Source organism: Ascaphus truei, chromosome 4 (genome assembly GCF_040206685.1).
Source record: "Ascaphus truei isolate aAscTru1 chromosome 4, aAscTru1.hap1, whole genome shotgun sequence".
NCBI lineage: Eukaryota > Metazoa > Chordata > Amphibia > Anura > Ascaphidae > Ascaphus > Ascaphus truei.
The window spans coordinates 208424623-208450585 of NC_134486.1; the positions used below are offsets into that span (position 1 = coordinate 208424623).

The window sequence follows — 25963 nt, forward strand, 5'->3', positions numbered from 1 at the left end:
TGCATTCCTCTCTATTCCTTGCCTGTGCAAGGTTCTGCTTTGCTGGACTCCTGCTGTACCTTAACCTACCCCCTTTATCCTGCCTGCCTTGATCCTCCCTGTTGCTGACCCCAGCATGTGACTGTGACCAACCTGCTTTCTCCAGCCCTGACTTTAGAACTGTGACCCCCTACTACTGAGCCTAGCGTGTCTGTCTCCTGGACAGTACACAGTGATGTACGCGACCATAACACATAGCACAGGCCATACGCTATGGATCTTGCAGAGATGGAGAAGGGTGTGTCCCTCCAGGGACAACTCCTGAGTAAGCACTTCACCGACCTGGCTATGTTAGTGCTGCATTAGCTTCCATCGCCTCCACCTTGCAACCCCATACTATTCACTTACTCGGTGCACCTCCAGCTGATCCTTCTTTGGCACCCCTTCCTTCGGCCCAGCAAGCGGCACCCTTTCCAGTAGTTCTCAAGGAGCCTACTATTCCATATTCTGAATTCTATACTGGCTCCCCCTCTGGCTGCAGGGGGTTCCTGAATCAATGCCAGATTGCCTTCAGTTACCATCACTCATATATATAGTTACATAGTTACATAGTACATGAGGTTGAAAAAAGACTTCGGTCCATCAAGTTCAACCTATGCTAAATTTAGACAACAGATACTTTATCATATATCTATACTTACTTATTGATCCAGAGGAAGGCAAACAAAAAACCCCAGAGTCATATCATCCATATCACTCTCAGGTGACATGTATAATTTCTCTCCTGGCTGGTGAGGCTCTGGCATGGGCATTACCGATGTATGAGAGGGGTTCGCCCCTCATTCATGACTCTGCAGCTTTCATCCAGGCTTTCCAAGGGTCTTTGACACTCCAGGTTGGGCTATCACTGCCTAAGGCACCCTTATGCGAATTCAACAAGGGACGTTCAGTAGGTCGCTACGCAGTCGAATTCTGGACATTGGATGCTGAGACTGACTGTAACGATGGAGCCCTGAAAGCAACCTTTTGGCAAGGTGTCTTGAAAAAGCTCAAGGCTGATCTTACCTGCAGCGACATCCCGGCAGACCTAGAGGGACTGATCACACTCTGCATCTCTTTGGACATCCGCATCCTGGATAGGCAACAAGAGCGGACGCGGGATCTGCAAATCTTGTCTGTTCTACCGGAACTCTTCCTCTGGACCCCCTTCTGGCCCCAACTACCATTATGGAGGAGCCAATGGAGCTAGGGAGTATGAGACTTTCGGAGGAGATGAAGCGCCTCCAATGTACGAGAAAATCTGGAAACGCCAAATCTTAGAGAAAGAGGGAGGACCTTCTCTGGCCACGTCTAATTTCTGTCCTCCTTCCCCCTGCCGTGTGATGTTACCCATCCACCTCTCCTGGCAGGGGTGCTCCGTGTCAACCCGGGAATTTGTGGATTATGGGGTGGCAGGCTCCTTTGTGGACCGGGCCTTCACTCTTCATGTCAGCATTCCTCTCGTGACTCTGAATGGCAGACCGCTGGGGCCCAGGATTATCTTTCAGCAGACTCTTTGCCTCCGGCAACTGTCGGAGTGCTTCATCACGATCCAATACAGCTGGATCTAATTCACTCCCCAGGCACGGACATTATTCTGTGACTCCCATGGCTGAAAGTCCAGAACCCATGGATCGACTGGTAATCGGGTCAGGTGACGGAATGGGCTCCCTCCTATAAGTCCAAGTGTCTGATTTTCCCACACTCCTTGGGGAACCTGCATTGCTCCAAACCAGGGGTATTGGCAAAGTTTCCTCTGGCCTACAAGGCTTTTCAGGATGTCTTCAGCAAAAGGCAGGCAGAGGAACTGCCCCCTCATTGTCCTTTCGACTGTCCCATAATTCTGCTCCCTGGCACGGTTCCTCCTCGGAGGCGGACTTACCCTTTGTCGGAACCAGAGACTGTAGCCAAGAAGACCTATATTGAAGAGAATCTGGCTCGCGGATTTGAATCCAGAACTCCTCGATCGCCTTCGTGGCATAATCATCTTCTCCAAATTCGATCTAAGAGGAGCCTATAACTTGGTCCAAATCAGGCAGGGGGATGAGTGGAAGACTGTGTTTAACACCAGGGATAGTCACTACGAGTATCTCGCATGCCCTTCAGGCTATGTAATGCCCACGCAGTTTTTCAATTTTTTAACAACGAGATCTGCAGAGACTTGCTGGGTTCTTGTATCGTCGTCTATCTCGACGGTATCCTTATTTTTTCTAAATCCTTGGAGCAACATCGTGAGCAGGTAAAGATGGTGCTTCAATGCCTTCGTGAGAATCAACTGATTGCCAAGCTTGAAAAATGTGAATTCAAGAAATCTAGTCTTGGTTTCCATGGACACATCATACCGCTCAAGGCTTACAGATGGATCCTTCCAAGCTCTCTGCCATCCTAGATTGGGCACTGCACATATTCAAAATTCAGATAAGCAGGTGCTCGGAAGGGATAAAGGTATCTACGTATAACAGTGTTTATCCAAGAGGGATCAAAAAAGTATCCCCATAGCACTCGGCACTCAATGCTGGAGAGATTATTCCGGACGACAATATTCCAATAGGACAAATTACCTATTTCAACAAATGTATAGGGAATTAGTGACCCTTGTACCAAAAAGTCCCAAGAAAATAATAAAGTTTTATTAGTCTAAATACTCAATTAAAAACACACATATATACATCATTCAAAACTATTAAAATACCCCATTCAGAGGTGGCTATTAGGATCAGTAGTGGTTCAGTGAACTATCTTTCATAGATAGGAACTCTAGTGATTCCCATACATACATTACAGTGATTCATGCCGTGTTGTATACCATAGAGAGTTTTTCAGAGTATCACCTTATATAGGTTTATTTAGGCTTGTTGGTGTAACGTTTCTAGCATAAATAGATATATTCCTTATTCATATATATATTGATAGAATAGCCCTATAGATGTGCTGAGTCTACTATCAAAGCATATAATTAGCTTTCAACGTATCTTAGTATATAGCTGTCCAGCATTCCCTATACCAATTGTAACATAGGGGTTACATTTGCTATGGACAATCTATGTAGCATATTATGCCTGAAGTATATATATATATAGAGGAAATAAGGGTGCCTAATGGCATTATGCCATTTCGCTAAGAAATTCTCTGCAGCAGAGCATAACTATGATGTCGTTAATCGGGAGCTATTGGCATTAAAGATGGCACTGGAGGAATGGAAACATCTTCTCGAGTGAACTTCATGCCGGTGACCATACTAACGAACAAACGTAACCTGGAGTATCTAGGGGCGGCTCGTAAGCTAAACACCCGCCAAGCGAGATGGACTCTCCTTTTCACCCGCTTCAACTATATTATTTCCTTTAGACCGGAATCCAAGAATGTTAAAGCCGATGCTCTTTCCCACCAATTTTCTCCTGAGGATTCGCTGGAGACTGATGAGGCACCTCCACATACCAAAGTGCCACGCTCTCTACCATGCGGGCTACTTCATCCCCTTCCCATTCCATCCCATCCTTAGTCACACTTTTCAATGGATTTCATTGTAGAGCTTGCCCCCCTCCCCGAGCATGACAGTAATCCTAATCGTGGCTGACCGCTTCTCCAAGCCGGCTAATTTCGTCCGTCCGAAAATACTTCCTTCTGCTCCGGAGCTGGAAGATATTTCATCAGGGAGGAATTCCTCCTGCATGGCCTACCAACACCGATTGTCTCTAACAGGGGTTCTCAATTCATTCACACACAGATACCCAGTAAGCTCATATAAACCCTCCAATATTACCACAAAATACATATGTATATAAGTGTCAAAAGGAGTGCTATTTAGTGTAGCACTGTACATTATACTACAAAAAACAAAACACAAAGGGAGCCAAGAGCTACATCTAATATGACAAAAATACACCGTGAAATACCTTTATATATCGCTTGAAAAAAGTGTAATTTAGTGTAACCCTTTGGCCAAAGCATTATAAGCCTGCAAGCCACTTCAAGGTATGACCATAATATCACAGGTCCTAACACTAACTGATTAAAATTTTTATTTACCTGTATAATTACAGGAAGAATTATCTGCATTGGATCTGTCACAACCAGCTGTATGAAAGACCTGTACATATGGAAAGTGGGGAGGGGCAAGCTTAAAACCTGGGAAGGAGGGGCCACTAACCTCCAAAACAGCCGAGACCAGCTGGACAAAGTTAATAAACACAAAGATACCCAGTAAGCTCATATAAACCCCCAAAATTACCACCAAAAATATATATACAGGCAGTCCTCAGTTATCAGACACAATGCGTTACTCAAAATGGCGTTGTAAAGCGAAACACGTTTTCCCATAGGAACACTGTTTAAATGAAAGGTTCTGTTCCTGAAGGCATTTTTAACACTAAAATTCACCAAATATTTTATGCAGGCAATAAGATATGCAGCACACACATAAATTATATAGTGTATAAACTGTATTATATATATAATATAACATAATAAATTATATATTATATAGTATAATATAATATTATATAGTATAATATAATATTATATAGTATAATATTATATATATATACGCTCTTACGAAGCTTTGCAACGTTGTTTATGTGAATGTGTATATATATACACACATACACAACGTTGCAAAGCGTCGTAAGAGTGTTGGATAAGCCATTTTGGCGTTGTAAAAATGAATATAGGTATGCATTGCATAGCGTTGGATAAGCCATTCGTTGTAAAGCGAAGCGTTGTAAAACGAGGACTGCCTGTATATGTATATAAGTGTCAAAAGGAGTGTGTAACGCTGTACTGCCCGCAGACCTGGCCAGTCCCCAGTACTGAGGTGGGTAAGGGTATAACACGCACCACCAGCAGTGAGGGCATGCCCGGAGTGTGGTAGGGTGCGTTGCTGGGTCTGGTGAGAGAGGGTTAGCCAGATACTTGCTGAGTCAGGGGCGCCAGTGGTCCGAGTAGTGAGATCCAGAAGCCGTAGGTCGAGGACAGGAGAGAACAGCGTAGTAGAGTCCAAAGCCGGGTCCGGGGGGTAGAGAGGTACACGAAGTCAAACGGAAGCCGAGATCAAGTCCAAAGGTAGCATACGGGTGTAGGAACTGGAGCGAGAGCTGAAACACACAAGAGAGCCAGGCATAGAACTCCGTACAGCAAGAGCCTCAAGAAACTATGCAGAGCGAGGAAGGAGAGGGCAGACTGGGGTAATATACCTGGGTGGACCAATAGGAGGAAGAGGTGGAGCGGGGGGGTGCTAGAGCAGGCCCAGAGATAGTCTCAGGTGCCTAGAGGGGGAGCCAGCCAGGTGAGTGGTGGAGATAGTCCTGGTGTCCTGCGGCAAGTGGGGGGCAGAGCCAGGCGTGCAGGAGGCCAGCCAAGAGGATCAGTGCGCGCGTGCCCTGTAAGGCTCCCACTCGCACCCCGGCAGCATGCGGGTGGAGACGGCGTGTTCCGCAGGGGAGAGGAGCGGCGCCCGACCGGACGAAGTAAGGAGCCGGCGGGGAGGGTGCATGGCGTGTGCGGTGGTGCAGGGAGCTGGAGCAGAGGGGACCCGCCGTAGGGAGCGCGTCCTCTGATCCCTTACAGAGTGCTACTGAGCGTGGCACTGTATACAGTACTACAAAAAAACAAAACACAAAGGGAGCCCAGAGCTACATTGAATATGACAAAAGTACACCATGAAATACCTATATATATCTCTTGAAAAAGGGTCATTTAGTTGAACCCTTCGGCCAAATCCTTATAAGCCTGCGAGCCACTTCAAGGCATGACCAGATATCTCAGGTCCTAACACTTACTGATTAAATTCTTATTTACCTGTATACTTACAGGAAGAAAGATCTGCATTGGATCTGTCACAACCAGCTGCATTAAAAAGACCTGTACATATGGAAAGTGGGGAGGGGCAGGCTTAAAATCTGGGTAGGAGGGGCCACTAACCTCCAAAACAGCTGAGACCAGCTGGACAAAGTTAATAAACACACAGATACCCAGTAAGCTCGTATAAACCCCAAAATTACCACAAAAAACAGATGTTAGAACAGTTCCTTCAGTGCTATGTCTCCCAGCAGCAAGACGATTGGATTGACGATTGGGGGGACCTGTTGCCTCATGCAGAATTTGCCATGAATTATCTGTCCCAAGAGTCCCTGAAGTACTCTCCCTTCTTCATGGCATTGGGGTATAACCTGGCTACCCTTCCCCGCAAACTCCTCCGTGATAGCGGACTCTGCAGTGGATACCTGGGCAGATGGAAGGGCATACAGGCGACCCTTTGCACATAGAAGGCCTTCCCCCGAATATCAAGCTGGTGATGAGGTCTGGCTCTCGATGTGGAATGTACGCTTACAGCAGCCCTCCGCAAAATTGGGACTTTGTTTTATCGGCCCTTACAAGATTTCCAGGATAGTGAACGAAGTATCTGTTCAGCTGGAGCTCCCTCCACCACTTAAGATCCTCTCCACCTTTCATGTATTCTTGTTGAAACCGGCCACCCGGAACCGGTTTTCCAGGACTCTATCCTCTCCCGCTCCTGTTTCCGTGGATGGTCAACCGGAGTATCGCGTCCTTAAGATTTTGGACTCTCGAATCTCTAAGTTTTGGGGGGGGGGTGTGAAATGCAAGGGATTAGTTAGCTTTGGAAAAATGTAGACAGAAGGTCAATGCTGCAATTTTACGGTTTGTGCGCAAAGTAGGTGGCATGGTAGTCGGACAAAGGGAGAGAATAGAGATTTTTTGAGGAGCGATGGGGTCAGTCTGAGAGAGATATTCCTGGACATATTCAACATGAGTTTGCTGGATAGCTTCGAGAGGGCATAGGGTTTGTGTGGGCGTTTAGTCCATTACAGATTTGTCATGGACTCACTAGTGGCGGAAAGTCTCTGCCAGTTATACATTATGCTGTAAAAAGCTGTTGGGTTTTTGTTGGCCATATTTGTTGGCTTTGGGAAGATAGTGCAATGCCTTTAGCTTTGTGGCTCAGGTTGATCGAACCTCTGGCTTGATAAGGTTTGATATATGCTTACTGGCCTTGAAGCCATGTCTGACATATGTTGAAATATGTTAAATGGTTAATAGAAGGCAAGGACTATGTTTGTATTAATAAATGCTGTGACCATTGTTATCCAAATACGTTTTCTGACTGGTTGTTATGGTTTTGGGTGGGGACTTTGGGGTCCGTTTGTTTTAAGGTAAATTTAAGGAATTCAGCAATCAGGGCTTTTGCGAGTTAAAGTGGCTGCTTTTGTACGGATCATGCATCATTATATTGTGTTGTATTCAATAAGCCCTTGCAGGTTCAGGCTGTGCAATTTTGTGCAATATGCAAATTGCATATGCAAATGAGGAAAACACATTTATTTACATATACATGGGCGAGTTTGCACATCACGCATAAAGTAATGGCGAGAAATCTCGCTTCCCAAGTTAGGCATAACAGGGCTTTTGTTCTTTCTCTCTCTTTTCCTCTCCAGACCTTTCTACCTGAGGCAGGATTTCTGGCGATCAGTTTCCAGACGGTATTGTAGCAAATCAGGCAAAAAGTGCATGCAAACAAGATACCCAAATTTGCGTTTTTTAAGCATATGTAATTTCTAAAGAATTCAGTGAAAACCCCAGATTTTTATAGCGTCAATTTGCATGCCCTTTTCAGGCAGTTCAGCAATGGCAATATTGCAGTTTAATGAATAGGTCTCTTTTAGCTTAGAGTTTCATGATTCAATTATATCACAACTATTTAAGTGCAGCTATTATTGTATTGCACCTTTATGGGGTGCCGGTATCCCTCTGCTTTGTTTACATTCCGTGGTCACGTGATCAGGACGTTTAAATGCAGAGGGATACCGGCACCTCATAACGGGTCCTGTATCTCGGGAAGCAGGGGGTCCCCGGACCTGAAACCAATGCAGTTTAGCTCCGGAGACCCCCTGCACATCTACACTATGAATACAATTGTATTTAAAAGATTTTTTAATGTGCCGATGTTTGCGCAGAGAGAGCGGCAGATCTCTCTCTGCTGCAGACACATCTCGGCAGGGGACGGCTTCTCGGCAGCTTCTCGCCAGGCAGACTGTCTCGCCACGGCTACTCGCCATGTTTGGCAATGTTGCTCTCGCTGTGATTCGCCAGGGATTCGGCCCTTCCTGCATACAGCGAGGGCAACACGCCAAAAACATGGCGAATTCAAACCCCTGGCGAATGCAGTTTTCCGCTGCTTAGTGCATGACCTCCTCAGTTTATTACATTGACACCGTGGGATACATCCTCTGAACTTTAATTATACTGTCTGGGATATTATTATATGTGAATTCTTTCTCTGCATATATGGACTTACCTCAGGGAAGCATTACTTGGGGGTCTTCATCCCACCTTCTCTTCTGGTGGTCTTAACAACAACCACTTTGATAGTGCCTTCCATTAATTTTTAGGGTGCCTGTATCACTTTCACTGAACATCATAAGAACTGGGATGCTGGTGGCCACTATGGTGTTCTGTTAATATCATCACTTTTTTGCTTATTCCCTAGGGCTTATGTTCTCAACTCCAATCCTCAAGACCCCCCTCCCCTCCCCCAACAGGTCAGCTTTTCAGGATATCCCTACTTCAGCACAGGTGGCTCAATCAGTGGCTCAGTCAAAGACTCTGTCAAAGATTGAGCCACTTGTGCTGAAGCTGGGATATCCTTAAACAAAACATAGGGAAAGAAAATCCCTAATGAGTGCTATCCTTAAAACCTGAACTGTTGGGGGCTCCTGAGGACTGGAGTTGAGAACGTAAGCCCTAGAGTATATTTTGTTCCCTTGAGGCAATGTTTGCAATTTGAACAGAAGAGGACCTTCCTCTTCCATTCTTGTCAATCCCATGATTGCTACACAAGTGACCACTTGGTGGCAGTTCCAGACGTCCCATGGCATTCTGGAACTGCCACCGAACTTCCGGCATCCTAAATTAATACAATTATTTTCTTTGTGTTCTGATTTCAGTTATCACATCCTCATCCATCAGGGAGTACACAGTCGAATTCCCAGAAGAGGGCTCAGAAACCTTCACCTATCAGTGGAAACAGACCATCACATTTAAGGAATGTGTTCATGATAACGTAGCCCCGACAGTCCCTGCCACACAGCAGCTTTCAGCAGACCGTGTTTTTGTATTGTACAATAAAGATGAACAAATTCTGCGATTTGCTTCCAGTAACTCCATAGGACCAATTAGCGGTGAGTATTCATGTAATTTATGATGCATCCTAATGCTCCTACTTTTCGTTTGTTAGCATGGGCCCCCTTAATTGAATCAATTCCCACTGAACGTGCTTGGCAAACCAATGTTTTATTTGTGTTGGAAGAATAAACTGTCTACATTCAATTTTATATCTCATTTCATGAGTAATAAATATGCATTGAGCAAGAACAAGAATGCTGCAGCTGTGCCAGAATAATTAGAATTTGAAGATATTTTTTTTTTTTTGTCTTTTTTAGCTGGGCTTCGAAATGTATCTACAAAACTATAGAAATACTGTACCTGATTGAAAAGTTTTTTTAACATCAATGTTTTTCCAATATAGAAAACTACTGGAAGCTTTACAAAGTATGTAAATCAGGATGAAAAGTGAATGGAATTTCTATAGAAATATGTTTTGGTTAAAAGAGACTAAGAGACTAGTAGCTTAGATAACCAACTCATCGAGGATTTTGGGCAGCTATCGCAAAATTTTGCTAGGTAGCTATTCAGAAAGCCTCGATAAGTTGGTCAAATCGTACGCGGAAGGCATTTTTTTTAGCGTTTTCTGACTCGTGGCCAAACACCGCACGGGAGCTGCAAAAAAGCTCAAACTCGCATTTTTTCTCAAAAGTAGCTATTCTAGTAGCTGAGATTATCGGAGCTCTGGAATTGCAGGTTTATCAAAGATTCATCTCGCCAGCCCTAGGGTGGCGAGATGGGATCTGAGAGCAGGACTGTTATTTGTAAGGTGGTATTTGGACTGCGATGGGTGTTTAGGCCTTGCGGGGGGGGGGGGGTTTGCAGGAGGAGTTAACCACTTCATTACCTTAGCGGTAATGGGTGGGAAGATGGCTGTCCTCAATCCTGCCTGGTAAAACTGAAGCGGAGTTAACAATGGACTGTTGCCATAGAGCATTGCCCTCAAAGCCCTTACCGGATAACCCACCAAGGGATGTCATAATCAGGTTGCACTATTTCAGAATAAAGGAAGAGATATCACAAATTACGAGGGCATCTCCCACAAATACTTTTGAAGGAATAAAATTGATGATCTATCAGGACATTTCCCCGATCACTCTTGGCAGGAGAAAGGCCCTTCAACCTATTACTAAGATCCTAAGGGAGAAAGTATAGGTGGGCATTCCCCTTTGGTCTGCTTGCCATAAAAAATGGCATCTCTGAGGACGCGATGTTCCTGAAGGGCCTAGGAGTGAATGAAGAATTTATTCACCTTCCCAAAAAGCGACGCTCCCTCGAGGAGAGCTGGAGAAAAGTGAGTAGCCCTTCAAGAGAAAGGAAAGACAAAGTTACTGATTGATTTCAGTTGTCCAATTATCCAATTAAGGGCTTAAAGGGGCATGACCACTTTGCTATTGTACATTGTAGTTTTGGCTCTTAAAAGGGCTACACCAGTTGACATTCCTGGTCACTTGTGAATGGTGTGGATCGATTCAAAAGACACTCCGGTCCGGTTCTGTACAGACTATTTTGAACTTTGAAGGGAAAATAATAAAAATATTTTTAAAAAAAAGGCAAAGGAAGATGGCAGTTCCACATGGCAGCTTGGTGGGAAACCAGCGGAAGAAAAGCAGTGACCCAAGTACAAAGATGGCGGAGTATCAAGACCCCGGAAGAAGAGAGCGGATGAGCAATATTACATCGCAGAGGCACTTGGTGGGGACGGAAGCGGACTCCCTGGTGGCCGGCGGGCATACCGGTTGGGCACCTAGGGGGTGAGGGGGTGCCAGATGCCAGTGAAAGGAGAAGGAGGGTGACCCCATAAAGGAGAGCAGTGAGCACCTGGAGGGAGAATACTGGGAAGTGACTGACCTCCAGATTCTGGCAGGGGTTCGTTCACTCCTCTGCTGGGTGACGGTGGGACAGAGGACACAGAGTAGTGAGGGGGTCTGTCAAGAGAGGGATCGGGTGCTGAAGGGAGGCGGAGGGGAACGGATCAGGAGGAGGAGGGGGGCAGAGGAGGGAGGCAGACCGTAGAGAGGAGATGTTGAGGGGGGGGATAGTGAGGAAAGGCAGGAGAGATAGTGAAGCTTAATGCAGAGATAAGAGAAGGGAATAGGGGAGAGTGATTAGGTTCCGGGGAGATGGTCAGGGGATCGGAGGCTAGGTGAGCGGGGGCCAGGTGTATGTAGGATTAAGTATAGGATGATTATAGAAGGAGGACTAAGGAATACTATAGATTAGGACAAAAGAGATACCGGACTGCAACAGTTATGAGACCCAGGGGTCAGGTCGGCCTGGGGGGAAGTATCGATGTATATTAAGGAGTCATGGCAGTTGTGCAAAAGGGGGAAGATGGAGGATTTAGTAAGGATTGGAGGGGGCTAAGAGGTTGGTAGGGGATGGAGGAGAGAGGGGAGTAGGTGGGTCTAAGGGTTCAGGTCTGGGACAGGGTATTTAGGAGAGAGGGGGCATGATATATGGACGCACAGTGATTGGCAGAAGCTTACAGCAGGAAATGTGGGTGCAATAGGTGAGAGTCTGCAACGAGCCATTAGTTTAGCAGGATTCTAGAATGATATTCTGAAAGAGGAGGGAGTTACATGGATTGGGGGTGAGTTCATTATAGGTTTAGGAGGTGTTTTAGTTAAGGTAATTTGGTATGATAACCAGGACTAAATGGGGTTCATTATAGCTTAGCAGGTTGGGGGGGTTTGTTGAGTGGGTGTTTTATGATAATAATGAGATATGTGCTGGGGGTTAGGTGGGAGTGTTGCCACCCCAACTGTCGACATGGGCTGGCAGCCCAGCAAGATGGGCTTAACCCGGCTCGCGGTTAAAGACCCAAAGGATCATGGGCTCATCTGCAGCCCATGTCTTTGGGCCCATTGTTGTGTGGGCCCGGAGAAGGTTGGTTTCCCTAGGGCAAGTGAACCTAGGTTGTCAGGACCAAAAGAGGCTAAGTTAGTTTTGTATATTTCGTGTATGTCTTTTCTCCCCTGTCTACCCTTTTGTGTGAACCCTTTCCCATCCCCTGTCCCGGCCAGGAGGGTGAAGAAGTTGCAGTGAGAAGTTCTCAGAAAAAATGGATCAGGAGTTCCAGGTGGCGCCAGAGGGTGTGCGTGAATGGGGTAAGAGAGGCACATAGTAGACATAAATGGCAGTAAATTTTATTTCCCACAACGTTAAGGCCTTTAATAGCCCACACAAAATACGTATACAGTAGCTTTCTCTGAGTACAAGAAGAGGAAAGCAGATATACTGCTCCTGCAGGAAACTCACTTTATTGAAACAAGTTCCCTTACATTTTTGGACAAAAGCTTTAGATATTTCCACCTAGCGTCCGTAAAAGAGAAAAAGAGAGGAGTAGCTACATTGATTTATAATAAGTTACCCTTCAAAATAGATAAAATCAGGAGAGACAAGGAAGGCAGATTTTTAATAATAATAATAGGAACACTTCAAAGTTGTCATCTAACACTGGCCAACATTTATGCCCCTTGTGAGAAAGGTCCGCAATTCTTCAATTCATTTTCACAATATTGAACAAGATAGCAGAGGGCAACATAGTGGTAGCAGGGGATTTCAACAAGACCATAGAACCAACACTTGACAAAACATCCTAGAAAAAGAGGGGTAAGAACGAGGGTACGGTGGCGCTTCTCACAGGATTAAGAGACAGACAATTAATAGACATATGGAGAGAACAGCACCACGGAGAAAAAGGCTTCACTTTTTACTCACACCCACACAACAGTTACAGTAGAATTGATTAGTTCTTTGTCTCTAATAGACTTGTCCCGCAGATAGCCTATTCTAGAATCCAGGATATTTTATGGTCAGATCATGCACTCATAAAGCTAAGGTGCTCACAAATAAAAATAGATAGCCCAGGACCAAATTGGAAACTCTCAAGGAAGAATTAGCGAAATTAGTGCAATTTTTCAGGATCAATAGAGATAGCGTGAACTCTCACACAACCTTTTAGGAGGCTCACAGAGCTACTCTCAGAGGCACATTAATTAACATAGCGGCTGGTAGGAAAAAGAAGAGAGACACAAAATTAAACCAGTTAAAATTGAAGCTTCACGAGCTCTCTTTCCTTCATAGCAGAAATGGTAGAGATGAGATCTTGCAGGAGTTAAAAGACATGAGAATTGAACTCAACTTGCTCCTCACCTCCCAGGCTGAGAAAACACTGAGTTGGTCAAAGAGGAAATTTTTTGAAAAAGCAAACAAACCAGATACCATGCTAGCTAACAAAATCCGTAATAGGCAACCAAATTATAATATTCACTCCATTAGGACTCACAAGGGAGACACGACATCTAACCCCAAACTCATAGTGGAAGAGTTTAAGACATATTACGAGAGCTTTACAATGGGGAGAAGGTGATACATAATGCAAATATGAGTAAAGCGCTAGAGCCCTTCTTGGCGGACTCGACACTGCTGAGATTGAGCAGGTTGGAGCGAGAGTGTTTACAAATTTTTTTTTCCAGTAGAAGAGTTAGTTGAGGTAGTATAGAATCTCAAATCCTGTAAAGCTCAAGGCCCAGATGGGTTCTCTAACCTATATTACAAAACATTCATTGGAATCCCGGCCCCCACATGCTTAGGATGTTCAATTCGATACTGGCTGGGGCTCCATTCCCGGATCAGATCCTCCAGGCGTCTATCTGGTTAATTCACAAACAGGGCAAAGACCCCACAAATTGTCAAAGTTACAGGCCGATATCATTAATAAATTTGGATATCAAAATGTACTCAAAATTACTGGCCAACAGATTGAGCTCTATCCTGCCTTGGCTGATTCGCCCGGATCAAGTTGGATTTATTAGAGATAGACAAGCGACCGACAATACTAGGAGAATTATTGATGTAATTGAGTTTATTAACGCCAACAAGATTCCGGGGATAGTGTTAAGCCAAAATGCAGAAAAAACCTTTGACAGGATAGATTGGCCATATCTAGATGCCACGCTTGGGGCGTTTGGGTTTGGGGGTAGTATCTTAAGGGCAATCAAAGCATTATATACTAAAAGTGGCATGAGACAGGGCTGCCCACTTTCACCCCTGTGTTCGCCCTATGCATGGAGCCACTAGCCACCCAAATCAGGAGCAACCAGGACATATCGGGAATCCAAATTCAGTCACAACCCCACAAAGTGGAGTTATATGTGGATGATGTTATTCAGACATTATCGCAACCTCTTACCTCTCTAGCCAACCTCTTCAACCTGCTGGGAAAATTTTACAGGGTGTCGGGATTTAAAATTAATCAATCCAAATCAGAAGCCCTTAATATAAACATCCCAAAGGAAATGGAAAAATTAATAGAGATTAATTTCAATTGGCAGCCCAAAGCAATCAAATATCTAGGGGTAAATATCACACAAAATGTCAAATTGCTATATAAGGCCAATTATCATAAACTCTTGCAGTCCTTGAGAAGAGATTTGGGGGAGTGGTCCTCGTACGGTATCTCATGAATTGGAAGAATTTACAGCGTTAAAATGAACCTTCTACCTCATATCCTATATCTGTTTCAGACTCTTCCGATCCCAGTAGTTACCTCGGACATTTTGTCCTTACAAGCTCAGATGTCAAAATGTATCTGGAAGAATAAGAAACCACATATTAAAGCAAGAATTCTTCAAAGACCTAAGGCTGGTGGGTTGGCGGTACCTTGCTTACATATTACAAAGCGGCTCAATTATGTCAAATTATACAGTGGCACATTGACCCTGGCATGCGGAGATGGGTGGCATTGGAGAACGAACTATGCGCCCCATTGGAACTCCCTAACTTAATCTGGTACTCCAAATCTAGTCTTAAAGCACTAAAACCGCTGTCGATGCTCAATTCACTCGCAATCTGGGATGCCTCCAAATGTAAATGCTCATTGACGTCTAGGCATTCTCTGGTGACTCCTCTATATGGCAACCCTGACTTTGCTCCGGGTCTAGATAGTAAGAATTTTAAAACATGGAGACAACAGGGGTTTGGGCAATTGAAGGATTTGGAGGGTAGAATCACCATTAAAACATTCAATCAGATTAAGTCAGAAAAAGACATCCCCAACACAGAATTTATTAGGTACCTCCAAATCTGGGCATTTCATACCAAATACGCGTCGCGTCCACCGCTGACGAATTTCGAAACGCTCTGTGTGTTGGGTAACAACAAACACAGGGACTAACATCTAGGATGTACGGATAAGTGATCAGTTCAGGTAAGGACTATCCACAGAAATTAAATTTCATGGCCCAATGGGAGTCAGACTTGGACCCAGCTTTAGAGGACAAGGAAGGGAATGAGATATTCAGTGCAGTGGCCAAAAGTTCCATATGCACGACATTGAAGGAAAACGAATATGAGGTATTAATGAGGTGGTACCTCACCCCAGTAAAATTATCTAAATTTGTCCCGGGTTACTCCCCCTTTTCCCTAAGCAATGAGCCAGCAGACTTGTTTTGCACATACTGTGGTCCTGCCATCAAATAGCCCCTTTATGGTAGCAAATTAGGATTTGGCTAAAGAGGATTTTGGACCTCAAAATTCAGTTGGACCCCTGGCTCTTCTTGCTAAACAAGCTAGCACAAGAACTAGCCAGAGCGGAAAATAAATTAGTTACTCATTTTGCAACAGCGACGAGTTGCAAGATTGCAGCATTGTGGAAACAAATCACAATTCCATTGATAAGATTCGGAACAGAATTTGGTTTGTTTGCCAGATGGAGAAGTTGACGAGTTTAGATAACGACACTGGCCCAAATTTTCAAAAGGTCTGGCTGCCATGGTTGACCCAAACAGACATCCAGGGGGTGAGCAATGCCACCGTTTGGCTCTGATATGATTAGGTATGTTCTCCTTTGATTGAAAATAAAGGACATAGGAACAGAATGTCTCATCTAAAAAAAAAAACAGGCAGTGATAGGTTATAGGTTATTAGATTTAGGGACACGCCAGCGGGGTCTCTGGATGGAAGTTGTCAAGAAACAGAGTCCTATAGTGGACCAAGAACAGAAAATTCGGCAACTCACCCGCCTCCCTCTCTCCTCCCTTCCCGTGGTGACGTTTTGTGTGTTTTATGTGTTTTGATGTCATGAGGCATGGCTCTGACATTTATTTAAGAGAGCTCAAGTGACAAAATGTATGACTGTCTGTTATGCCTTATTAAAAAAATTCAAGAAAAATTGAAGTTGAAAAAAAGAAAAGAAATCAAACCCCTAAAGACAGAAGAATAAAAGAAATCTAACACCTAAACACCAGAACAATAAAATAAATTAAACCCAAACAGAACAATAACAGAAATCAAGCACCAAAACACCAGAAGAATCAAATAAATAAAAAATCCTAAACACCAGAAAAATAAAACAAATATAACACCTAAACACCAGAAGAATCAAAGAAAACAAACGCCTAAACAATCCAAAAATGTAATAAAAACAAGCCCTACAAACACATAACAATTGACTCAAAACAATAAACAGAAATACAAAACATACGGCAACAATTAATTTAAAACAACCATTTGACAAAAAATGCATTGCCTGTCACTGTATTTATTTATACCTTAAAGGGGCACAGATAAATACATTGACCGTCGATGGTAAGGCAAAAAAAAGTTAATTTAAAAATACAATAAAAAAGCCTGAAAAACAAAAATGACATACATTCAATATTTTTCTTACCTTTAGATATCTTCACCCTTTGAATTCCGGTGTATCAGGAAGCTCTCCAATCGCGACGCAATGCTCCTCAGCTTCAGGTAACTTTTTTCTTCAATGCTCTTTCTTGAATATTCTTTCTTCAATCTTCTTTACTTGTAATCCATATGGAGATGTTGTCTAGTTGGCTTCTTAAGCTAAAATGAGACGGAACAGGTCTTATATGAGGCCTGTGACATCACATTTTAGTGTCAGATGGTACAGCTACAATCTGATTGGACGCTGTACCATGTGACAGTTTTTTTTGTTTTTTTAAGGAGGTGACTTCAACTCCAAGGGAGGCACGTCAAATCCTTAAACCAAAATGGCTGCCATCACATGGTACTACAGCTAATCGAATTGGGGACAATCCGATTGCTTGAAGTACCATGTGACATGTTCCATTTTTTTTATGGATTTGTCATCACTTTTAGGGATCATGTCTCATCCTTTAAAAAAAAAAAAAGGCTGCCATCACAGGGGTACAGGAACCAATGGGATTATGTGATATACCACGATTATGTGATATACCACGTGGTATACTCACAATCTCATTGGTTCTTGTACCATGTGATGTCAGCCTTTTTTTTAAAAAAAGAATGTGACATCGCCCTTAAAGATGATGTTGCATCCTTTTTTAAAAAAATGGAACATCACATGGTACTTCAACCAATCGGATTGGAGCTGTACCATGTGACCCTAAAATGTGACATCACAGGCCTTGTATAAGGCCTGTTCCGTCTCATTTTAGATTAAGAAGACGATGAGACGACATCTACCTATGGATTTCTATGGATTACAAGTAAAGAAGATTCAAGATTGAAGAAAGAAGATTTTACCTGATGCTGCGGATGGTGAGCTTCCAGAGGGTGACGACATCTAAAGGTAAGAACAATATTGAATGTATGTAATTTTTGTTTTTCAGGTTTTTTAATTGTATTTTTAAATACATTTTTTTGCTTGACCATTATCTGCCAATGTATTTATCTGTGCCCCTTTAGGGTATAGATAAATACAGTGACAGGGAATGCATTTTTTGACAAATTGTTGTTTTTAATTAATTGTTATATTTTGTATTTCTGTTTATTGTTTTGAGTTAATTATTATGTATTCGTAGGGCTTGTTTTTATTTAATGTTTGGATTGTTTAGGCTTTTGATTTATTTTATTCTTCTGGTGTTTAGGTGTTGGGGTATTTCTTTTATTGTTCTCGTGTTTAGGCTTTTGATTTATTTTAGTCTTCTGGTATTTAGGCGTTTGATTTATTTTATTGTTCTGGTGTTTAGGTGTTTGGGTATTTTTTATTTTTTATTGTTGTGTCTTTATGGTGCTGTTGGTTTTATTTTTTTACGATTCCCATTGACTGCTATAGTGGTTTATCATGCCCAACTTATATGGGCATGATGTACCACTGTGCCAAACAATGAGTGGAGGATGGGGCTACTTGCCCTGGGGTGGATGGTTAGGCCACCCAGGTAGGTAGTGGAGGAGGAGGTTAACCCCTTAATTATTTTAGCTTTTACTAACCACTAAGGTGATTAAGGGGTTAGGGGCCATTCAATTGTATTTTTATTGTTGTGTTCCTGCCAACGGAGGACGTGGAGGATGGTAATGAGGACGGCCTTCATCCTGGCAGGGGTAAGTGTAAGTTTTATTTACTTTATGCTGGATGGATAATGTTTTATTTGGAATGGGCAAATTACCTATTATCCTGATCTGGATAATAGTTATTTTGCCCATTACTGTACTGTATGTGTTGGGGCGGTTGTTGGGGTAGAGGAGGTGGGTAGTAGGGTTGTTGTGTTTATTAATGTTTATTGTGGGTAGAGGAATTGGGTGAAGGGGGTAGTTGCCCCAAGGGTAGCAGGATTGGTTTACCCCTTCATTACAATAGTGATTCTCACCGCTATCGTAGTGAAGGGGTTAACAACTCCCGCACCTTCCTGGCAGGCCTAACCTGTCTTGGGAAGCAAGGAGTCCCCGGACCTGAAATCAACGCGGTTCTACTCCGGAGAACCCCTGCTCATGCACACTAGTATTAACATTTTAATGAAAACACTTTGATTGCCTGCGAGAGCTGTGCAGGGAGATGCGGGTCTCCCTGTGCAGCTCAGATTGCGATAAAATCGCAGGGTAAGAACTTGGAAAAAATCTCAGATGACTTTGCTGCTGCGCCGAACGGTTTTGGCATTTTTCTACCTCACAGTTTGAGAGGGTTTCAGATTCTTTCTGAATACCGTGATACCACAAATGACAAACCGTTCAACGGGCACATGCCAAACTTGCAATGTAGCAGCAAAGTTATTGAAGCTACTGTACTACAATAGGCCCCTAAATGTTTATTTTTTATTTACTTTTTTCTTTTTTTTTAACAATATTTATTGAAATTTTCGAGGAAGGGGAAAATAATGAATTGGAAAGGGTACAAAAAAGAAAATAGAGGAAGGGAAGGGGATACATTCCGAACCAAAATCATCTTAGTACATTAACAAATTTATAAGAGAATCGTTGACAACAAAGCATTTTATTCCCACAATAATTCATACACCTTGAACATCTGTATCGTAGTTTACATATCTAGGAGGACCTCTTTCGAGATGACATGTTTATTCAACATTACTTACTGTAACTTCAATTGTGTACACTCATTACTGTAGATGAAGCACACATGTTACCAAAGATCACTCCAATTGAATATTTCTATGTCCACCACTAGCATCTCTGGATAAGGAATTAGAATGTGTTATTATGTGATTCTGCTATGTGACATTTCTGCTTTATGGGTAACAAAACATCAATGCCTTTCCTTAACAGATAGTCCTGTAGATACAAATCGGAATCCATGCTATATAGGTACTCATGGCTGCGACACGAATGCTGTGTGTCGTCCAGGGCAAGGAAACCAGTTTACTTGTGAATGTACTGCAGGCTTTCGTGGAGATGGGAGAACATGTTATGGTAAACGCAATAATGCATTATCTACTTTGTTCAAATGGAATTTCATTGAACCTGCTGCACTTTATGAACTGTGTTGTGGAGTATTTAAAATTCATATTCAGTTCTCCCTTAATATATTTGAGAAAACTGTTATTTTAGGAATAATTTAACATTATAGTAAATCAAGAGACAACATTGTTTTCTAGAAAATAAAAACCTAAAATAACTGGCATCTGTGGAGTGTTTGAGAAAATATTTAATCTATAACAAAAGAACAAAAATGTATATATATTTAGCAAAATATAAATAAGAAATCTTCTTAATAGTGTATTTCAGATAGCACAATAAAATGCATCATAAAATTAAAATTCCTGACAAATTAAATGTGAAATACCTTAATTGATCATAATTTTTTTCTCCTGTTAAAACAATGAAAGTTGTGGTGAAAGTACATATTCGGTATAGAGTATGCAGCCACTTTGGATTATGAATAAATGAAAGGATAGAAAGTTGCACAACAATGTCAATATCGTAAATACGGACCTTAATGTTTATATAATTTAGTGTATTGTTAAATATAAGAAATAATCAGAGCATTGGAGCTAAAAGCACGTAGTATTACAAATAACTATAGTTATTGTCCTAGCTAACTTTGGCATTATTTCTACCGAAGGGTAGGGGACACCATCTGCTTTATTTTTATTTTTTTAATGTACTTAATATTGACATGGAATATCTTTCCTTTTCAAAGACCATGTGAAGCTTTGGAGTATTTTCTGTAAACAATTTTGCTAAACAGCAGTGTTTTCTTTCCATTGCAAACCTAAGAGATGCTGACATGAGACATGACACAATGAGTAGCCACATTAAAAAATGTTTTTAACAGAGACCTCCCAAAAGTACAAGCATACAGCATTCTTATGAGTAAATCATCTCTCTGCTACAGTATGTTGTTTTTATAACCCAGGATCTATTTTGAATATGATTATTCTATATTCAAACATCAATTTCTTTATGTATATTCAGGACATTTCATTCTGTTTACTATAAACACAATCCCTTTAATATTGGAGTTGCACGCTACAGCTCTAGTGCAGGTTTTCAAAAACATATCATGTGTTATCAAATGGGATAATACCTCTAAACATTCATAATTGTGTATGAAATGACTTGTCGACTTTAATTGTGTTCACTAGACAATGATGAATGCCAGGAGCAAGAAAACATGTGTGGAAGCAATGCAGTATGTAACAACCAGCCAGGAACTTTCCGATGCGAGTGTAATGATGGTTACCAGTTCCTTGATGATGGAAGGACATGTGTTGGTAGGTGTTCTTGGTTTTTCTATGATGCATGAAATACAGATAATGCTGTAATTGTTTTCAAGCAAGTAATTTTCTTTTTTTTTAAATAAATAAACAAACAAAAGCTTTGACAAATATTTTGTTTTTTTAGTATTGTTTTTTCCAGTAAAAATCTGAAAAGTCCTCATTGCTGTTTTGCAGGCAGAACGCAACATACAAATAAATGCTGACATATGATAAGCAAAAAATAAATAAAGATGTCAGTTTAGAAAAGCACAGAGATGATTTTTAAAACATTGCAAAAAGTCACTCACCAAATTGTTCTAAATGAATGAGTAGAATGTACTAAAAGCTGCACTGCATAATTCATCTAAGACTATAAACAGAATATAATAATAGAGACCATGCTGAAATATCTGCTTTTTCTCTGTTCGAATATCAAATAAACATTAAAACAGTTCCTTCAAACATATATCGATACTTTATCAATCATGATGTGTTATATCCTTCCACACTACTCTTCTTTTTTCTGGCAAACATTTATTTGATAGGCAACCTACAGTAACCGGTGGGTATATAAATATAAAAGAAATATAATACAAATCCAGTGGTTACATTTCTTAATTGCAAATCAACTATGTATTGTACTTGCATTCTACCATTTTGGTCCAGGGCAATTTTTATCAGTCATAAAGTACTGTGTAGCATTGCCTAGATCCGTTTCTTAAAATCTTATATGGGATCCCATCCCAAGTTCCACCAACTTGATGCCTGTTACATCAGAGTATGCGCACCCTTCCATAATGGAGTTTAAACATCTCTACTTACAAACGTTTTCTATTGACAATGAAAGGCAATACATATTTGCAAAGATTATATTTTGTGTGTCCTGTGCCAAAAATGAATTAAATAACAAAATAACAGGCTAACAGGCAATTATGCTTTGCTTCTGCAGACTTCAAAATGCACAAAGTGGAAGTAAAAAAAATGCTCATGCTTTTTATGGCCCTGTGGAGGTATCAGCAAATTTGCTATTGCTAACATTTCATGAATCATGAGTGTTTGTATTATGAGTTTTTTTTATTTTCTACATTTTCCCCAAATATCTGTTTGGAAAGAACTGCTCTGTAAGTAAATAGATGTGGTGATTTTATCATCTATCTGGGGCCATATTTGAGACTTTGTAATAATAGTATGCTTCTCACTTTCTAAGAAATGATTACTGATACAAATAGTTTATTTTTAAGGTGAGATTTTGAAAGCCAAGAATGATTGTCCCTCCCAGCCATATTATCTAGCATGCCAAAAATAAGTAGATATAAAACTGAACAAAAATGTATCCAACTATATTTATATCATAGCAAAACACACGTTTTCTGTTTGTAATTTAAATAACATGTGCACAACCCTCGGTAGACCTTAGAACATATTTTAAATATTTACTGTAGCCTAGACAGAAACCTTAAACTCCTGAGAGCCAGGCCTTGGTTAATGGATTTTTCATATGGACAGTGTCATTTTACAACTGTCTTTATTTTCTGCCTTTTTCTAGGTACTCTAAAAACAACAATTGACGTTGTGTGCCCTACCTCTAGTTGTTGTACTATGTAACTTAAATTACACTTAAGCAGAAAATAATTTCACAATTTTTATAAAATAATAAACTGAAAACATGTATTTTTTAACTTTATTTCTCAGCTGTTGACCGTCCTATAAACCACTGCTTAACTGGAACACACAACTGTGATATTGCAGACCGTGCCCGCTGTATATACACAGGTGGTTCTTCATTTATATGCGCTTGCTTATCTGGATTTTCTGGAGATGGGCGTTCCTGTGTAGGTATGTAAAATACTACAACATAATAACTATTCAAACTATATATGTCACTGTGTACTCAAACTTATATAACTTCTTTTTAAACAAGCTTTTGTGATACATTTCATGTGGAAAGATTTATTATCTTAGAATACTATAGGATACTACATGCGTTTCTTTTCTCTATCTAAATGCAACATTACCTTGCAATAGTGTGTGTATATATATGTATATATACAAAATAGTTTTCTGCAATCCTTACTTATAGGGCATATAAAACACATACAATGGGAAACAATGCAGATTCAACTAAAAGCTAAATTACACAATTAAGCTTTTAACGATTTTCATGTCTAAAGTTTTCTATCAATAGTACATTGCTAGAACTTGAATTTTGGCGTAAAATATATTAATGAAGCAAAATTATCGTGCAAAGGAAACCTATTTTCATGGTTTAAAGTATTACTTTTTTAAAAATATTTTCTTGTAGATGTTGATGAATGTGAGGCCAGTCAATGCCACCCAGATGCTGTATGCTATAATATCCCAGGCTCTTTTGCATGTCGATGTAAAGCAGGGTACAGTGGAAATGGATTCCAGTGCATTTCTGGAGGTAAACTTTACTGTTGTCTCAGATTAAGTATAAAAAAAATTGATGAGCAAGAATTGCAGAGAGCTTAGCCTCATTAAGAAACATCGCCTAAAATATTTCCTTGAAATGTCATCTTTGAAAAGGAGAACTTCTGCCTTGCTGATAAATACCTTTGTGCTGGGAAATAGCCGAGATAAAAATGTAATATATAATCACTAATATAAGTTAACAATCATAACACGTGTAGCCATGTATTCTTTTTGGCTACTAATCTGCCCTCGCCTAACACAATAGCCCTGGTACCAGTGCAGGCAGTGTTAGGGTTAATCCGGGGTTTGCCCTGTAGTAAGCAGCTCCCTTGAGTGACAAGGGAGAGGTGGGCCTAGGGTCTGTGTTCTGCCCAATCAGGGGCTGAGACCTGGGACCCTCTCCCAGGTTACATAAGGGGTTTCACCACCCAAATTGAGTTAGTTCTCTCCCATGAGAGAGAGTGTTCCAGGGAATGTGGAGTCAGGGCTCTGACAACCTCCATCCCTTCCCTTAGGTGAGTGGGACAACTACCCCTCATCCTACCAGGGGATGAGGGAAGAGCAAGGATAGACTCTTGGGCCCTAGCCTGGGGGTTGATTCCAGGGACCATCCGGAGGAGGGACAAGAGAATTTAACCCAGTTATATGATGCATTTGTTGTTGTGAAAAATAAAGCTTTCCAGTTATTTATATATACCTTACCTGAAACTGCAATTGATGAGGGGGTGTAGCAGAAGAGGGTTCTCCTGCAGTGATTGCCTCCAGCACTCCTGGAGAGAAGAAGCAAGATGACACTTCTTGAAATGAAAACCTGTTACACACATATCTTGAAAGAGAAGGATGAAGGGGAAAAAAAGATTTATAAGATTTTTACACATACTTGATTCTTCCCCCCTCTTTCCTTCTCCCCTGCCCCTTTTTCCCTTTTACCCCCCTTCTTCTTCTTCTTCTTCTTCTTCTTCTTCTTCTTCTTCTTCTTCTTCTTCTTCTTCTTCCCCTTTCTTTCCCTATCCCCCTCCTCTCTGCCCCTCCCCCTTTTCCTCCCTTTCCTCCTTCTCTTTCCATGTTTATGTGGCATATTATTAATAGTAGGTATTGCAGGAATACATCAGAGAAAACCTGGAGAAAGGATTAATCCGTCATTTGACTTCTCTGGCCGGGGTCATGGCACAGCGTTTGAATCAGTGCAGCCTGGTTCAATTCCCGGTGTCGGCTCCTTGTGACCTTGTGCAAGTCACTTTATCTCCCTGTGCCTCAGGTACCAAAATCATAGATTGTGTCTGTCCTAACTAATATACGGTGCCCTGGATAAGGAGGCTATATAAATGTAGTAGTAGTAGTAATTATACCACATCAACTATAATCATAATGGGGGGGGTTGGGCGGGGAGATGTGCCGGCAGTGAGGGGAGATGCAGCAGCAGCGCTGGGAGATGTGCCGGCAGCAGTGTGATATGTACCAGCGGGGGAGGGGGGGCGTTGAGATGTGCCAGCAACAAGGGGAGGTGCAGCAGCAGCACGTGGAGGTGCCAACAGCAGGGGGGAAGGGGGGCATAGGGAGTTGTGCCAGCAGCAAAGGAGAGGGGGTGAGGAGATGTGCCGGCAGCGGGGGGAGGGAGAGGGAGACGGGGAGATGTGCCAGCAGCAAGGGGAGATGCTGCAGCAGCGCGGGGAGATGTGCCAGCAGCAGGGGGGTTGTTGTTCTAAATAAGTCAAGCTGTGCAATAATGGTCTGTCCCGACAAAGGTCAAAGGCATTCAATTTGGAGCAATCCTGTAACAACTTCAATGACCCAAGATGTTATTGCATCCTTGTTCATTGTACTCTTTGCAACTAAGCCCACCTGAGATAGACTATACTGTAGCATCAGAGACCAGGAACTTTTAGTAATGAAATCCACTTTTGAAGAATGGCAACACCTTCTAGAAGAAAAAGTTTATTCAGTGACTTTTTTAAAGATCATAAAACTGAAAAATATTTACGAATGGCTCACCGGTGCAACCTACGACAAACTCGGTGGACACTGTACATCAATCTATTTCATGTCAGCGTATAGCCCTGGAGCACAAAAGGGCAAAACCGATGTTCTTTCATGGCAATATGATGGACAATTGTCCCTGAGAGCTGTCTAGCAACAGTGTTATTTTTTTGGCAGCATCTAATCTGAGAAGATGCATCCAGCAAACGGAGTGGTGGCAAAAATTTTCAACTTCCGCAGACATTGAGGACAGCTCCAGTACCTGGTGGACTGGAAAGGGTATGGTCCAAAGGAAAGATCTTGGGAACCAGTAAAAAAATGTTCATGCTCAAAGCCTCCTAAAGGATTTACACAGGGCATATTGTGATCTATGCATATGCATATAACCACCCAGATCCTAAAGCGCCTGGAAGACACCCTGT

General features: G+C 41.9%; 1 protein-coding gene across 1 annotated transcript in view; it reads left to right on the plus strand.

The window, feature by feature from the left end:
• Positions 1–25963, plus strand: part of NID1 (nidogen 1) — a 149053-nt gene that overhangs the window by 68487 nt on the left and 54603 nt on the right. Inside the window, exons 8-12 of the mRNA XM_075596801.1 lie at positions 8979–9212; positions 19699–19842; positions 21018–21146; positions 22824–22967; positions 23434–23556. Coding sequence (XP_075452916.1) covers positions 8979–9212; positions 19699–19842; positions 21018–21146; positions 22824–22967; positions 23434–23556 — 774 coding nt within the window. The remainder of the gene's footprint in view (positions 1–8978; positions 9213–19698; positions 19843–21017; positions 21147–22823; positions 22968–23433; positions 23557–25963) is intronic.